Source organism: Vulpes vulpes, chromosome 11 (assembly GCF_048418805.1).
Source record: "Vulpes vulpes isolate BD-2025 chromosome 11, VulVul3, whole genome shotgun sequence".
NCBI classification, from domain to species: Eukaryota; Metazoa; Chordata; class Mammalia; order Carnivora; family Canidae; genus Vulpes; species Vulpes vulpes.
Genome location: NC_132790.1, coordinates 6,841,098 through 6,859,541, shown reverse-complemented (window position 1 = coordinate 6,859,541; position 18,444 = coordinate 6,841,098). Strand labels below are relative to the sequence as shown.

At 39.6% G+C, this 18,444-nt stretch overlaps 1 protein-coding gene across 2 annotated transcripts in view; it reads left to right on the top strand.

Annotated features, from left to right (window-relative positions):
- Positions 1-18,444, top strand: part of NELL1 (neural EGFL like 1) — an 805,991-nt gene that overhangs the window by 212,972 nt on the left and 574,575 nt on the right. For both annotated transcript variants that reach the window (XM_072725392.1, XM_072725393.1), the window contains exon 12: positions 3,040-3,168. In XM_072725392.1, coding sequence (XP_072581493.1) covers positions 3,040-3,168 — 129 coding nt within the window. The remainder of the gene's footprint in view (positions 1-3,039; positions 3,169-18,444) is intronic.

Genomic DNA, 18,444 nt, shown 5'->3' with positions numbered 1-18,444 from the left:
ATTATAAGCCTGTAAAGCCCTCGTAGAAGTGTTTTTGGATGACAGCGTTTGCAGATTTCAACAAGTTAAGTTTTCACTCGGATTTTGATTGGGTCACAGGTAGTAAGGCTGATTCTGATACTATGCTCACCTGTGGCTATGGGTTCGCTTTCTGATGTCCTGAGGAATAGCTGCATCCTTCACTTTTTATACCTAAGTTTTGCTCTCTGAGAGGGTGTATGATATGGTGAAAAGTATGCGGGCCTTGGAGTTCACCAGACCTAACTGAGAACCCTAGCGTCTCCACTTACTAGCTAGATATCTGAGTTGGAGCTTCTCCTTCCTTATCTAGAAGTGGAGGAGAACAGTGTTGTTAGGTTACTTTGAACTTCAGTCATTGTTGTTAACGTTATCAAAATCCTTCCCCTCTTTGAGGCTAACATTTGTTGACCTCCTAGTATATACCAAGCGTTGTTCTACATGTTTTACATGGCATAGCCCATTTGACTTATTCCACATACATTAGGAACTATGATGCCAGTGGGCATGTTGTAGGTGTGTGAATTTTATTATTTAATAATAATTACTACCTTTCGGTTTACAGTTCTGTTTCAAAGGAAAAAAAGTCTTAGAATGTTGTCAATAAAAGGATTTAAGCTTGGAGTTTATATAATTCAAGGATTTTTATATTTTTTAAAGCCCAACACTGTTATTCACACAGTCAGTATGTCAAAATAAAATAGCAGAGCTATTCTGTTTGAATCTGGTGTGGGGCACTGGAGCCCTATCTGATGATTCATCTGTGCCCCAGACTCGAGCAACAGTTTCAAAATCATTGGTGTCCATTTCCAGTATATGTGCCTAGGTAGGTGAAGTGATTTATTGTCTTTCTGGCTGCAGAGGCTGGATTAGAAATTAAATCTCCTGACTTCAAGACCATTGTTTTCTATTAGACCACAATATGTAACCTAGCAATATAGTTCATGAAAATGTATGGATTTAAAGACGATAAAGCACCTTTCATATACCTTATTATATTTGAATTTAAGGGGTAGGTATAATCTATTGCTCCTAGTTCAAGTGGGAAGTGATACATAATGTATAAAATACATCTGCCAAATTTGATGGAACCTAGTAATGGAAGGAAAAAAAAAATCAGACCAGAAATACTGAAAAAAGGGTGATTCCATTGAGCTATAAGCAAGCACACTGGAGTTAGGACTTGCCCTGAGGGCAATTTCTAATCCCTGGTGGGAGAAACTGCCTTCTAAGAAACACTATAAATAGACAGGAAACCAGACCCAGGGGCTTCGTGAGATGCTTAAATCAAGAACCCTGAGGGGAGAATCCTTAGTTGGTGATGAGGAAAAGTCCTCTCGCAAATGGAGGACTTATCTTTGTCTTGAGTCTACATTAAGGGTACTGGGGAGAAAATGTAAAGTGATCTGGGGTTGAAGGTTCCCTCAGACATTTGACAGAATCAAACACAAATCCTCTCTGAAGAAATGCAGTTTTATAGCCCAAATCTCAGTTCCTACAGATTAAATGATAAAAAATGAGTTTACAAACAGAAGAATCACTGAACATACCAGAAAATAGGCCTTTCACAATACTTAACAGAAACCACAAACCACAAAATCAAAGGTACAGAGACTGAAAATCTTGGAATCATCCCCATAAGATACACATGTCTCATGTGCTTTTTTTTGATAAAGGAAATTAAAAGGTAAAAATGAGACTATGAAATTTGACCTGGGAGACAAAAATCAGAATTCTAAAAAAATCTATCAGTGAAATACAAATGATTTTGACTAAAAGTGAATATGACAAAGTTTGTGAAAGAATAAACAGAGATACATCTGGAAGTTACATAGAATTCAGCAAAGAAAAAGGGGAAGAAATACTAAAGGTGGGCTCAGTAGCATGGAAGAGAGTTTGAGAAGGAACATTGATCTCATTGGGATTTCGGTATGAGAGAATAGGGAAAATGGTGAAGAGAATGTCTGAAGCGATGTTCTCTGAGAATTTTCCAAATTGATGAAAGATTTAATCTTTAGATTCAAGAATCCCAAGAAATCCTAGGAAGAATAAATAAAAATGAATTCACATGTAGAGTAAAATTAAAGAATACAGAAGGGACATTTAGGCAAGTTAAGATGGAGCTCGGTTGCTCTCAAAATACCTTTGCTGAAGAGTGTCTATAGGACATTTTAGGGAGAAAAGTAATTATCCTGGAAGGAATGTCTGGGATTCAAGAAGGAATGTTGAAAACATAAATGTTAAACGTGTGGTTTAGAAGGATGCCCCGGGAAACCTATTCAGCATGTTTCTTGCAGCACTGCTTGTGATTCCAAACCTGCAAGTCACCCCAGTGCCTGTCTGTAGCATCATGGACAGATGGTAGAATATTAACGCTTCAGAATATTATACAGCCTTGACAAATGAACTATAGCTATGGGTATTACCAGGGATGAATAGAAAAAAAAAAAACCCAGAATATCTAACACAGGATTTCTTTCATGTGTAGTTAAAAATGGGCAAAACCTGAATGATCTACTCAGAAAAATAAGTACCTATATCTGGCAAAACTGTAAAAACATGCAAAGTAGTGATTAACATGAAATTCAGGATAGTTCTCTTTAATGGCTGGGAGGGGGACTCTGGAGGGTAATTAGGGGTACCGATAAGATTCTGGTACCCCTAATTATACTCACATAGATTCATTTATATACTCACATAGATTCATTTTATTTACTTTCTATGAGTCCTAAATTTTGTGGGGAAACACATCTAAAAAGACTGGTTATATAAGAAAATGGTGGGAAGGGGATAAAAGTCTTCAGGAAGAAACCTACTTGGGGCATTAAGGAGAGACCTCTCAAGCACGGGACGGTCCAGAGTTTCCTATTTCTCCTCTCCCACCCCCTTCTTACCCACCCTTGCGTACTGCCAAGGTATGTTTCCATGCGTGGTGCCGATACACTAAAGATAATTCACGCTTCGTTATTTGCAAGTCTTTTGTTCCCTTCTGATGTACAAAATTTTATTCACTTCTTTTAGGTCACAACTTTTGTGCAGAAGGACCTAAATGTGGTGAAAACTCGGAGTGTAAAAGCTGGAACACAAAAGCTACTTGTGAGTGCAAGAATGGTTACATATCTGTCCAGGGAGACTCTGCCTACTGTGAAGGTAAGGGAGCTGTTTAATAAAGTCATTTGTGAGGAATGTATTCCTGGTAGATCTAGTTGAAGGTTGAAAGCCATCACTTTGGTCTGATCTTCCGGGATCCTACAAGAAATTACATCAGCTGTCTCGGGTCTGCTGTTCTCCTGGTGTATGTAGGCTTCTCAGTAGCATGTGAAAACAAGACCTCTGGAGTTCTGAAACACAGCAAAGCAATCAAAGGGCCATATCAGGTCCCGCATTTTGCTGTCACTGTATTTAACAATCACCAGCAAAATCATAAGCACGTGATTTTCTATTGAGTAGATTATTCTAAATTCAACTAAATGTGACATCGTCGATCTGCTTTTTGAATGCTGCTTTGAGGCTAGCTTATAAATCGCTGCCTTTTTCTTTACCTGCCAAGGTCAGAATATTTTTTTCAACTGGCTTTCTTAATGACTGATTCATGAGTTGCTAATTCACAAACTGTACCAAAAGTCACAGTGACAGATGGACTCATAACTTCGGCCCTTGGACGGATGCCATTTATAGGGGTTAATGGCTTCAAGCATCAGTGATCCCATTTCCACTTGAGAGAGCAGAACAGTTCCTGTGTCTTATGTGAACATGTCTTTCTGAGCTCAGCACTCCACCTTGCTAGTGGCAAGCCTTGCACACCTCTGCTCCTGTGGAGTGCCCTCGGATCTGAGCCCATCCATTCTCAGGTGCATCCTGGCTTGCTTTGGTCAGCTTAGAAAAGTTCCAAAGGAGTGACGGTGAGCTGTTTGTGTGTCCAGGGTGGATGTACTCATTCCTGTCTTCTTCAGAAACAACATGTTGAACCTCAGAGCTCTGTTACTCTGGAGGGTAGATGTCTAGAACAGAAAGAATGTCGCAAACTTTGATCACACTCCTTGATTGTTTTGTTTTTCCAGGGGCTCAGGTAGTCTCATAGTAAAGACAATTCATGATGGTGATGGTAAATTTTTCCCCATTCTGTTTTGTATCATTGATCCCTGCTTAATTTTTTGGCTTTGACTAAAGATCTCTTGAATTTTTTTTTAAGATTTTTTATTTATTTATTCATGAGAGACACAGAGCAGGAGAGAGAGGCAGAGGGAGAAGCAGGCTCCATGCAGGGAGCCTGATGGTGGGATTCGATCCTGGGTCTCCAGGATCACAACCCAAGCTGAAGGCGGCGCTAAACTGCTGAGCTACCCGGGCTACCCAAGATCTCTTGAATTGTTAAGAAAATGTGTGTAATCCTCACTAGTGCTCAGTACCTGGTGGGTGGACTGTGGTTTTGATTTCTCCTAAAAGACTTGGTTTGCTACTGGTTTGTTTCTTACTAACAATGAAGTATATAACTAATAGGTTTTACCTTTTCTCCTTTATACCCTTTTCCCCCTTTTTGCTTGATTTTGTAGATTTGAACTTGCTGTTGGGGAGGATGAAGTTGTCCCTTTGCTCGTTAACCTTTTTTCATCTATCCTTCAATAATCTGTTACTCATTTAGCAATTTTGAGGAAGAACACTATTAATTTCTTTAGAATTTATTTATTTTTAGAGAGAGTATGTGTATGAGTGGGGGAAGGGGCAGAGGGAGAGAGGCTATCTCAAGCGGACCCCTTGCTGAGTATAGAGCTCCATGTTGCTGGAGCTAGATCCCACGACCTGGAGATTATGGCCGAAATCAAGAGTTGGATGCTCAACCGACTGAGCCACCCAGGCGCCCCAGAACACTATTAATGTCAGTATCTCACATTAGTAATTGTTTTTTTGTATCTTAGGCTGCTTTTTATTTTTTGTCATAAAATAGAGTTTCAAAACTTTAAAATATGAACATCCTCCTCATTTACCATGGAAAAATCCTATAAGCCAGGTAATGGTCTAAAAAGTTTACTCACTATTATCTGTGGGGATAGACTTGGAACACTTAGAAAAATGACAGAAACCATCTCAAAATAATTTGAATCCTGACTTGCCTCCTGGCAGAACCAGTACACCTACCATTCTTGGCTCCCTTTAGCTGTTGACACCTAGCAGAATCTGGGAGAAAATAAATGGCTGGTGTGAAAGGCTGTTTGGGACTCTGATTCATTCCGCACTGATGCATTCCATTTTTTTTTTTTTAAACATAGAATCACCTCCATGGAAAGCCACTTGTGACCGTATGTCCTCTGCATGTGAGGCCTTACTTATAGATAACATTGAGTGATTTTAGGTCTGAATGACTGTTTTCTTGGACATACTTAGTCTAGTGTGTGTGCCTGGCCTCAGACCAGCATGTACTGCACTGCCATCTTGGGTGATGGTGACGTGCTCAAGGTTCAGGCTTTTCTCTTACCGTGGAGACTTTCTGCAAGTTCCAGCAGGCTTGTGCATGGAGAGAAGGAGAACACCAGGAAGAAATCACCAAATGTTAGAGCCCATGTATGGCATAAAAATAGAACTGAGGAGTAAAGCAGGAATCAAATACTGGGCATCTGCGTGGGACGCATGGAGAACAAACTAGAGTGGTATCTGTGTTTAGAGCAAGTGCCCATCTCTCCTCTCATTCTGCCAACTTCAGCACCTTGGTCTTCGGGCTTATTTTTCTATGGTGGCTGATGACTGCCGTAGCCCTGGGCATGGTGTCTAAACACCAGTGTCATAGGCAAAGCAAGGAAGGAAGGGGAAGGAGTTAAAAACCTTCTCTATGGGAGGTTCTTTCTTTTTGTACTTAAAGAAAGCTCTTCCTGGAAGGTTCCTTGTAACTCCCCTGTCCCTGCCCCCATGCAGGAGGAGGTTTTTGCTCTCATATTTTTCAGACCAGGTTGACATCCTCTTTACCTCTAGACCAATTTTTGTCAAAGGGGAATGAGATGACTATTACTGGTTTGGGTTGTGTTCAGTTCTTGGAGCTGGAGAAGGTGTTTGCCTTTCCTGAGACCAAAGCATCCTTGTCCTTTACCTAAACCACTTAGGATTGTGGCAGTGGGAAAGGGGGAGTGGTTTTAGGTGGGAAAAAGGCTATGTCTATCTCATTCTTTTATGATTAAATGAAGTTTGTGGTCATTTCTCCAGCCCTGTCCTCAGAATTATGCTATGTGATGGATCTGATAGACAGGATGAAAAGTCACCAAGTGCCCCCTGAGTACCAGGGACTCTGAGGCTGAGTTCACTGTCTTACCATAGTATATAGAGAAGTATACTTATGAACTGCTTCAGGCTAGTTATTTTTTACTCTGAGTAAATGGAGTGAAAATGACCCATATTGTACAAACCACAATGAACAAGACTGCCTTGCAAATTAAAACAAAATATTACACACATTGTCCAGGCTATCTTGAAAAGCCTGTTCAGGCTCTCAGTGGAAAAGGAGGCACAAAAGGCTTTCAATTTTCTTAACTTCCTAGGGTAGTAGCAGAGATATGGCATATTAAAGACTCCTGCTCTGCAGAGATTGCTGGAGAAACCGCCATAGAGAAGCTACCGGAACTCTTAGTCAATCAATAGAAGATAATAAGACCTTTTGTCAGCTTTGAGACAATTCACGGGAGATCATTTCATTTTGCCTCATCCAACTCAGCACCAACATTCCCCATTTTGAAAAACAGTTTTAGTTGGGTTTTGGTGTTTTATGAAAATGGTCTGCTGAGGCTTTTTATCTCTGCGATGACATTTTCAATGAGTTGGTCTTAAATAGTTTCTGATATGTTGGCTTAAATTAGAGGCAGTGTCTCAGGAAAGCATAGGAATTGGGGGTCTACTTCATGATCTTGAAATTGGAGTCTGCATAAATAGTCTCATAAACTTTTTCTTGCTGTAATAAAAAGTTACTTAGAAGAAGAAAAGAACAGTGTGATGTCATATACATCATGCAATCTGCCAAGCCTGGGAAGTACCACAATTAGCATTAAGTCATAATAATTTCTACTTACAGACTGTTCTGGATTTTTTTCAAACTCCTTTTATATATATTCTACTCTTTGAGACTTACAGTAAATTTGTAAGGAAAGTGGCAGCATTGACCACATTAACTTCATCTTACAGGTGCCAGATACTAATACTCAGAGAAATAAAGATAGTAGTCAACTCCTTTTTACTCCCTACCCTCTCCATCCCCCATCCTTTTTCAAGGTTGTATTTTTGTTCAGAATACTTGCTGCCTCCTTGATCCAATGAAATATGAGTGGATGTGACACGGATAGAAGGGTAGAAGCTCTACGAACTTCTAAGGTTGCACCCCATTCTCTTTCCTCTGTAACACAAAATTGGCGATATTCCACAGCAGTGCTGCTTTAGCTAGGGTTCCAGAATGAAGAGGGCATAGAGCAGTGAGACAACAAGGTGATGGACATGTGGCATGAATGAGAAAGAATCGTGTAAATCGCAGAAACCTTGGAGGTTGCAATTATTTGAGGGTGCAATTACCTTTGCATAACTTAGCCAAAGCCTACTACATACTTTCCTGAATTAGTTGGTCCGAATTTTGTGGTTTCAGGAAGATACCTCTAGCTCAGGACTGAAAGCATTTAAAAAAAAAAAAAATAGAACAAGCATTGAAGATTATTAGAAAAACTGCCAGTTGAGCAGATCATTAATTGTCTGCTCTGGTCCTGCTGCCATGCAATAGACTTTTTGCAGATTGCAAGTTGTAAATTAATGCTTTGGTATGGCCAATTCCAATATGGGAAATTGGGTTTCCCAATTACGATGATAATGAAACAATGCATGTCAAAGACTTAGGAAATTGTCTGGTATTCACTGAACATTTAATGGATCACAGTAGTTACCATTATTGTCCTCATTAACTTATTTTTTTTATTTAAATTCAATTAGCCAACATAGAGTACATCCTTAGTTTGAGAGTTCCGTAATTCATCAGTTGCATATAGCACCTGGTGCTCATTACATCACGTGCCCGCCTTAATGCCCATCACCCAATTACCCCATCCCCTCACTTACCTCGCTACCAGCAACCCTCAGTTTGTTTCCTATTATTAAGAGTCTTATGGTTTTTCTCCCTCTCTGGTGACTTCCCATTCAATTTTCCCTCCCTTCCACTATGAACCTCTGTGCTGTTTCTTATATTCCACATATGAGTGAAACTATATAATTGTTTTTCTCCAATTATTTTGCTCATACTCTCCAGTTGCATCCACACCAATGTAAATGGTAGGCATTCATCCTTTCTGATGTTACTACTAACGCTTATGATGAAGTTGAAGAATGTATACTCATTGAGGCCAATATGCTACCAAAGCGGGCTTTCATTATTACATCTGGTGTGAGAGAGTTCTTAGATGGAAGGATCTGGTTTTACCCATTCTGCCAAGAGCGTATTGTTGGCAGTGGGCTACCAAGTGTAATTTATCTTTTTTTAAAAAAAGATTAAAAAATTTATTAATGAGAGACAGAGGAGAGACATAGGCAGAGGGAGAAGTAGGCTCCCCAGAGGGAGCCTGATGTGGGACTCGATCCTAGGACCCCAGGATCATGACCTGAGCTAAAGACAGATGCTCAGCCACTGAGAATCCAGGTGCCTCCCAAGCGTAATTTATAATGACAAAATTATTCTTCATCTGTTAAAACATGAGTGTAGCTGTATTCAAGGAAATATTGTGGAACAAAATAACCTGTGTTGGTATGCATTGACTAATTTCATGTAACAAAAATGCCGAAATGTCTGAAACACAGCAACTCTTAGCAGAGTGTGATGGATAACTTCTTTTGAATAACCAGGGATGATAAAGGGCCCGACCCTTATGAGTGTTAAGGGGCTGGGAAAGTAGCAGCAAAGTCAAAATTGAAGCAGAAACCGTTTTCAGAATAGCTAAGGGGGTAGCTATTTATTGGATGCAGAGGCTAGTATGTATGTAATTCCGTAGAAACAAGGCCGTGTAAACTCCTGATTGAGAGAATGAATGGGAAAATAGCTGGTTGCTTAATTATAGTTCTAATTATCCAAGGATTAATCAGGTAACTCTTGGTGTTTTGATTTGTATAAAATGAGTGAACCTCCTGGTACATGTAGCCCGGTTTATGCTTAAATCTGTGCTTCAGTCTTCTGAAGTCCTGCTTTTGGACAGCACAGGGATCAAAAGCCTCTCTTGATTATTCATGCTAAAAGAATCTTAATTCTGAGCTCCAGCTGCCATTTATTTCCAGGGACTCAGAATGCATGAAGTAAGAATACCCCGGGGTATCCTTTTTCCCCCCTCTCATGTTGTCTGCATGACTAATGGGGAGCTCTTCTGGTACCCAGGTGTCTGTCAACCTCATGCTCCATGTCTCATCTTTCCAAGAATGTGATCTCTAGCCTTTGCTTTGCTCATAATAACCCACTTGTCACCTCCTTCCCAGCAGCAGATATAGACGAACCCTGTCCCTGGTCCTGACGTTGCTCTCTACCTCTGCTGCTTTAGTCCCAAGGCTATGTTGCAACAGCATCTGCCCCTGTCCTCCCACCTACTTGAATTCTTGCCTCTTCTAAACAACACTCCCTTTCCCCTTAACTATCTTCTTGGAATCATTAAAAAGAAAAGGAAAGAAAAAGCCCCAATCCCAATCTTGGTTATCACTGGGTTGATTATTTAAGCTGTGCGTTCAGGAAGGAGTCCCAGATGAACCAGATGGGGCAACGGTCAGGACTAAAGGTCACAGTAGCACTGTTTTGTGTTTTTAAACCGTGTTTCTTTCAAAAGATCATTTGTAAGATACCATGAGGGATTTTTAGTTACTGCTTTGTGATAAGTGTTACAAGTATTGATTAGGTGTCCAGGCTAGCACATAGTAGCCTAGTTAACTGGACTATTATATTATAACTAGTAGCTGAACTGTTGTACCTCAAAGCTCTCCTGAGTTTGTGGTCCTGAGAACAGAGGACTATGCACTTGTCTCCCAGTTTCCGTGAATGACACTTCCAACCACTTCATTCACAAATTGTAGAAGTCCTCAATCCCACACTTCCCCTCAGCCCAATAGGCCTGCTGCATTAGGAAGTCTTGTTGGTGTCCCCTTCAAAACAAATTCCGGGTTCACCAGTGTCTTGCTAGGATGCTAGTCCAAGCCTCCTTGATCTCTTGGCTAGTGATTGCAATGGTGTCTTGCCTGCTGGAATCCATTTGCCAAACATTGATCAGTTTGTGCTTTTAAAAATGGAAGTCCTGTTATGCCACTCTTTTGTTTAAAAATGGTCTAATGGCTCCCACTCCTCTAAGAATAATATCCCAGTTAGGTCCTGTGTAAGGTTCTGTGTGAATGGGAACCTGCCTACTTCTCTGTCTTCAACTCCTACCACTCTTTCCTAATCCCCCCACCCCCCCAATCACACCATGGTTCTTCGTGCTCCTCAAGTAGGCTTGTGCAATAAAATAGTTCTTAGCCGGGGATGCCCTTCACCCACATCGTTGCAAATCTGCTTTCTAGTTGTCATTCAAGTTGTAGCTCAAAGGTCCCCACTTTCGAAAGGTCTTTCCTAACCACTCTCACTAAATTAGCTCTGCTGGTATCCTTAGCTACTCTCTCTAACATTTTATTTTCTTTGTAGTGCTTATTCTCTAGAATTGTGATATTTTTCCACCTTAAAGGTTGGTGATCGTTCCTCCTTAGAATATAAGCTGTGTCATGGCAGCAATTTTATCTTACTCACTCCTATCTGTAGCACCTGGAAAAGTGCATAGTCTGCTGAAGACACAGAAAATATTTTTGAAATTTCTGAATGAATGGAAATCTCAAGCAGATTGTTGCTTTTCCATGTCTGACACTGCTTTCTTTCTTGAATCAGATTTGTCTTAGTGTTGCTTAAGGGATGCTTTTTAAAGTGCTGAGTCTGCTCATTTTGCTAACACCCGGTTTATGTAATCTTGAAATGCTGCCTGCTTGAGTCCATGTAAAGAAGTCTCCATAACAAGAGAGAGAATCAGTTTTTAAGATAATTTTGGTTATTTGATAGGAAAAAAAACCCCAAACAATCCAATTAAGAAATGGGCAGAGGATCTAAATAGATGTTTTTACAGGGACATACATGTGCCAACAGGTACTTGAAGGGATGTTTAACATTGCTAATCATCATGGGAGGTTTTTTATAGGGCTAGCTGGTCACATTCCAATGGCCAGCACTCAGCCACTAACTGTATCTAACTGCAAGGGAGGCTTGTAAATGTTGTCTAGCCCTGTGCCCAGGAGGATAAAGAATCTGTTTTGGTGATTGGCTTACTAGGCTTATCACAGTAACTAAATGAAAAAAATCTCCCCCATTAATTTTATACTTTTTTACTTTCTGTTTATTGCCTATGTCCTGCCCAAATGGACTTCTGGCTTCAGTTGATTGTATTAAAATTTGCTCACTTGGAAACTTGGTAGGATTTAAGTACACTGTCTCTTGTACATTCCTGTTGGCATTATCTCCAGGCACTTCTCTGTGGCTTCCATTGTATTGCCTCATCTGAATTTGTTCTGTCCCCAACATACCCTACATGCCAAAGTGACGCATCTCTTCCTTCCATAGGAAATTCACATTCATGTGCTAGAATTTTTATTTTTATGCTAGAAAGAAAACAGTTCATGGAACAAGCTTACACACATTTGTGAAAGACTGATGTCCACATAATGTTCCCAGAGGTAAGTATGTTCTTTAAAGAGGATGTTTGTTAATTAGGAAAATCCCCAAACTGTTGAATTTCAAATAGCAAAGCAAAAGAAAGTGAAAAATTTAAGTAGTGTAAATGTGGAAGAGCGTGCACTTAGGCAGAGGACTGAACAGATTGTTCCTGCTTGGGAGTTTGCCTTGGTAGTGAGCTATCCTTAAATATTCCTCTTTTCTAGCATTTTCCTTGCCTCCTATTTTTTCTTTTTTTTTTTTTTTTAAATCTTGACAACTCTCAGGGCAGTGATGTAATGAAAGAGTATTGAACTAAGGATAAGGAGATCTTGATCGATCCTGGCTCTACCACTTACCAATTGGGTGACCTTGGAAAGTCACCCTTTTCTTTTGTGTCTTTGATTTTCTCATGGTCCAAATAGGACTTTATACAGGACTTATATTGTACGGTTTGGTTGTGAAGGTTAAATAAGATATTGAATGTAAAAGTATTTTATCAAGGCTAAAGCAGTAGAACTCTGTACTGTAACCTTATTTATGGTAATTGCAGTTATATAATTACACATTATTTAATTGTCACAGTAACAATAAATATTTTCATCATTGGCCCTAATTGGACTAGAACTTGGTATTCACTTGTTCAGGCTTGAGATACATACACATGCACTCTGGATATGTATCAAAGTGTGATGGTTAATTTTATGTGTTCTCTTGACTAGGCTAGGGGATACCCAGATTGCTGGTAAGACATTATTATTGCATGTGTTGAGGAGAGTGTTTCTGGAAGAGATGAACATTTGATTCAGTAAAAGAAAAATGATCTGCCCTCACCGTGTGGGCAGGAATCATACAATCCACTGAGGGTCGGAATGGAACAAAAAAGCAAAGGAAGGCTAAATTCCTTCTTGGTCTTCTTGCAGTAGGATATCCATCTTTTTCTACATTGGGACATTGCAGAAAAAGTGAAATGAATGGCACCTGCTAAAATTCTGCAGTATGAAGTCTTCAACGTTGTAGAGAGTGTCCCTACCCAGGGCATAGAGAAGAGTCAGACCTAGAGTGTTATCTCATTCTTTCAGCAAACATTAGCAGCTACTGTGGCTGGGTCCTGTGTTGGATTCTGCGAATTCAAAGATGATTAAAGCAGAGTTCCTTTCCTCAAGGAGCTCAAAGTTTAAAGGGAAAGAGAGCCTTATAATCAGATAATGAAGATACAATAGGATTTGTTCCATTCTAGGATTTGAACTGTATTTTAGGAGTATACCAAACCCTGAGAGCAGTGCATCCTGCCAATGGGAATCTTTACAGGCTGCCTGGAGGAGGGGGCATTTAAGCTGAGTTCAGTTTTCAGGAGGAAGCATGAGGAAAGCCATACCCAGCAGGGGTATTAGTGTATATAAAGGTACAAAGTGAAAAGTTGAGCATGTCTGGAGCATGAGAACTTTGGTAGGAGATGAGAACAGAGATTTGGCTGATGGTCAGATGGTAAAGAGCATTGTATAGGCATGCTAAGGCCAGGTTTCAATTTATCCTGTAGGCTGGTGTACATCCGTACAAGATGCAGGCATCACAACAGGTGGAAAATTGGATCCACTGGGATATGGAAAAAACATCGGAACTTTACTTTCATCTTTCATCTTATCCTTTCGATTTTCCTTCTGGTGTGAGTTTTATTATGTATATGGCATATTAGTATAGGTTATGTATATATTAAATAGATATTTTCATATAGAAGGTATATGCTTTCAAATTGTTACCTATGTAGATGCATGACCAAAAGTAGAATTCACTAGTATAGGCTATAGAATATCCAGTGGAGAGTCTCAGGTTGGATGACATTACTGGATTGGTATGTTAGGAAAGTCATGCTTGTAGCCACATAGAGAGGCAACGTTGTGGAGATCCTGGAGTCAGGGAGCCAGATTAGGCAACACCACTTAAATAATTGGTTATCTTTACAAGTTCTCAGGCTTGGTGGCAGTGGGTACTGAGAAGATAAATCATCACTGAAATAATAAGATATGCTCGTTCGGTGCTCGGTGCCTTTCCCCAAATCTTTGCGGACATGTTGTATTTGATTCTTGACCATGACTTCCCTCTTAGAGCTCTGATGCCTGGCATTTCCCTGGATGAATCTTTCTTATTCTGATCTTTGGAGACTTGATCAGAGGGGCTGGGTGATACCCAGGGGCCAAGCCTGAGAGGATGGCCTTATGTTATTTTCCAAAGATGTGCGTCCACTTTAAGAAATAATCCGGACATCTTTTGGCTCACTGTACAATATTTTAGGATTTTAAGTGTCTACTTGAAAGACACTATGCATATATTTTATGCACCATACTTAGCACTTTTATGTAGCAAAAAGAAGAGCAAAAAAGAGCAAAAGGTCCCTGCTTATTTTTCAAGGGAAAGTCCAAGTTAGAGTTTTAAATGAAAATAAAAATGGAGTAGATTTAATCTTTTTTGGTTATTTAGAAATGATATCCTTTGAGTTGTCTCCAAGATACTTAATAGGCAGGATTAAGAAAAATTCAGGAAGCTTTTATTGTATCCTTGCTCTTGTGACTGGCCTAGAGCCTTCTGTGGCTTCTGCTGCTTGATGATGCTTGTCTGAGCAAACAAGAATTGTACACTCCAAATAATTAGGGAAAAAATAGCAGAGATATAGTGGAAAGATTTGGCTTAGGTTTGGCATACCTAGGTTAGAAAATCTGGCCCTACCATTTTGTGAGCATTGATCACTCTGCTTTTCCCCTTTGTAAAATCAGTGTCTTATACTTAATAGTGTCTTTTAGGAATTGATAGAAGAACTCAAGAGTAAAAAGTCTAAAACGGAATCTAGTACAAAATAGGATCTTGATAAATATAATGTTATGATATATGGTTCAGGATGTGTGTCATTGAGTAGGGAGGAAGGAGAGGACTAATTCCTAGAATTAAGGTGAAAGATGCCATCAGAAGGAGGTTGAAAGATTGGGACAAGGTCCATGAAGGATGATGAATCATTGATGGGGAAGTATGGGGTGCTATGGAGACTTGAGCAGAAGACCATGGGGGTGTGATGGAGTTTGCAGAATTCTGCGAGGAATGAGCAGGAGATCATTGCTATAGTTGAGAATAATCTCTCTCAACACCAGGAGGTACCAGAGACTAATGGAACATTGAGTTTGTCTGGAATCAAGGGTTGGAGATGGAGAGTGGGGAGTGCAGAGTTGGGAGGCCTTATACACAGGACAAAGTCTGGGTTCTACTCTAGCAGCAATGGGAGGTTGATGAAGGGTTTAAAAAAGACTTGGTACGATCTTATAGGTATCTCTGGAAAATCGTTCTGTCTGCAGTGGAGGCCAGACTGCAAAGCAGGAATTCCAGTTGTCAGTCTGTTGCAGTAATTTAGCATGTGGTGGAAGCAGAGGTGCGAGGGAAGCAGGTGGTGTGAAATCAGGAAGGGTCTGTTGGTTGATTGGATATGGGGGGCAGATTGGGTGTTACATGAATGAATTTAGAATCCATTCTCTGGCTGTTGTATTTATGCCACATCAAACTCTATTGGCTGGGTTTGTGGCTTCCTCCTCCGGGCTCTGATGCCACTTTGTTCAAACCTTATTAAAGTACTCATCACACAGAATTTTACTACTTAAACGTATTTTCTAGGTTAAGAGCTACTTAAAGGTCAGGGCTGCGTCTGATTCATCTCTGTATGCTTAAGATGCCGCCTAGGGCTTGGATGGAATATAGGAAGTAGATGTATAGAGAATACTGTCTGAATCAACCAGTGAATAAACCAATGCATGATTCCATGAATAAGCTTCAAGGCTCTACAGCTTCTTTCCACCAAGACAGTTAGCATTGCTTAGAGAGAGTTCTTGTTTCTTTTCCAGTTTTTGCAAGTAGAGAAAGCTACCTTGAAATGTCTTCTTCCAGTTGTGGCTTGCACATCTTTAGAAGAGCATTCCCCTTCTCCTTTTAGTATCAAAAGGATGTGCAGAAAGCCTGGTGTTAGCTAATAGCTTCTAAGGAGCTGCTGTAGAGATTTATGGACTTCTTCCCATTCATTTCTGGATATTTATTTTCTTGCGGTTGAATTTTGTCTTTTGTTCCTGATGCCTGGCTCCTCAAAACTCTAATGGGAACTTTTCTGAGCCTAGTTAAAGAAATTAGATGTATCCGATTATAGTTTATCTGTCAATGCTTGTAGCGCTGTGCAAACTTAGGTTTCTTTGTTTGACAAAGTAATAAGCGTATTTGTTTAAGGTTGGGAGGAAAGAATGGAAATGAGCATTCTCTTTACAAGCAGCAGACTACACTTAAGAGGGCTGGGATTGTTGCTTCGTTTTGTTCACTGTTCTGTCTTTAGCACCTTGTAGAGGGCCAGGCAGTGTGCTGAGCAGGACTTTATACTTCTCTGCTTGGTCAATAAAGAAATCTAACGTTGACACAGCTGGTAAATGACAGAGCCTGGGTTTAATCTCAAGTCTCTCTGACCAAAAAAAAAAAAGTAATTTAAAATCCTATTCAGTAATGCAGAGAAAAATAACTATAGTTGATTCCTGATTCCAACATTTTCATTTGCCAGGTTGCATCTGACTCGGTGTCCATTTCCTCCGGTGCTAGTCTGTGGTAAATTTCTTACAAATCATATTTTCTCTGAATGTTTATTTGTCTGACACACCACGTCAGTGTTTGACAGTGGGCAGGGTAAACAGAGCATCCTTTCTAAATCTCAGAAGGCTGTGATAAATAGTAATTCTCGGGATCCCTGGGAGTCTTTAGTTGACTCTCCCAGGGCTACTTCTCTGGGAATCCAAAGGGGATTGGGCATTTTCTCTCATGTTGAGGCTTTCATGTCTCATTACTCTGGAGTATAGGTGGTCAAAGGGAATCTTCTCAATGTGAAGTTTGAAATTCTTAAATTTTTTTAAAAAAAAAAAGGTAAGTGGTTTTAGGACTTTCTATGTACTTGGTATCTGAATTTATTTCCAAAAAGTGGATTTTCTCCCAAGTCCACTTTGATGAATTGCAATTCATTTGTAGTGAATAATTACTGTTATTCACTAATGCTATTCCCATGGGTGATTAAAAAAAAGGGGGGGGCTTTCCTTTTAGTGTTCTTGGATACACCTAAGTGCATCACTATCCTTCTTGCCCATTAATAGTAGTTTGGCCTCTCGTGAAGACACCACTGAAATCTGTCAGCGTGTGATTAGTTCTGGTACAGATGCAAAAGAAGATTTTCCTTAGTGTGTGCGGTGTGTGTATCCTCGTTATCTACATATCTAGATATATGTAGTGTTCAGGTTGGGTTTTTCATTTGCAAACATAATTTGTAATACATTTTAGTACAGATAGCCACAAAATCCACAAAACACAATATCCACAAAACATAGTAGCCTGACCAAATGATCTGCTGAGTCAAAAGCAGGCTATTTGGTATCTACATCCTCACCCAGTGTAGTTAATCACTCGTGATTGAGTATTGAATCCCTCTTGATGAAAATCGAGAGGGATAACTTAAATGCTTCAGTTGTATTTAATGTAGAGTTCTTAAGTTCATTACACCTGTCCTATGTGGGGATAGAAAAATGATTTCTTATTCAAATACATGTTAAGAACACATTGTACACCAGATGATCAAACCTGCATGTAATGGTTTTGAAAAGCTCTTAGGTAGCAATGTTTAAGCATCTGTTAATTTAAGATGATTCCACGTACAAATAACGTGTGAAACCTATGCCACAAACCTAACATCTGGTGGAAAATGGTCCTTAATGTGTTCACTACATTATTACTGGCTCTAGTAATATTTATAGATAGGATTCCTAGAGATCTCTGGGTAGTTATCTTACAATTGTAAGGATTTTCTAACATGACTATAATGACTTGTAAAAGTTTAAGGAACTTAGTTTAATGCAAACTCTACAAAATCTGCTTCTCTTTCATAATTTGCCTGACCTATGCATTATAAATTTAATTTTTTGTGAATATTAAGAGAATATTGTATCATGTTTGTCCTCCTCTGTTAACGTTTGGGTGTGACGATGCTGAATGTGACCATTAAGCTTATGGCTGCATTGTAGTTTATAAAGTGATTTAAAATACATTATTTTTTTTTAAATCTCCTGTGAACTCCTGTAAGATAGGGATTCTCATTCTTAGAATATTTTATAGATCAGGAGACAAACCTCCAGAGAGGTGAAGTGGCACCCCCAGGATCCACAGCCAGGTAATGAATCCAGTTAAATTAAACTTTAATCCGAGTTTATGGCTCTTTTCATGTTGTCCTCTCTTAAAACATACTCCCATTATTTATTGAACACTTGAAGTATACCAGATGCTTCTATTAGCATGAAGCGCAGGCTTCCACAGGTCAGGCATTTCTGTTGGATTCCTTCATTGTGGACTAACAGTGAGCCTCACCTGGCCCGTTGCAGCTGCTGGATAAATAATTGTCGAGTGTATAGAAGGGTGAATTAACCAGAGGAATTATTGCTGCTGCTATTTAATATGTTTTATATATTTCTATGCTAAATATGTTACATGCTGTTTCATCTTTTTCATATTATGCCCTAATAAAAATACTAATATTTTCATTTTACAGATAAGGAATTGAGGCAAGGAAAATGCAAGGGGCTTGCCCGAGGTTACCTGGCTAGTTAAGTATTGCAGTGAGCTCTCTGTGATTCCATAATCCTAGTTCTCTGCTCTCCAGGAGGGAA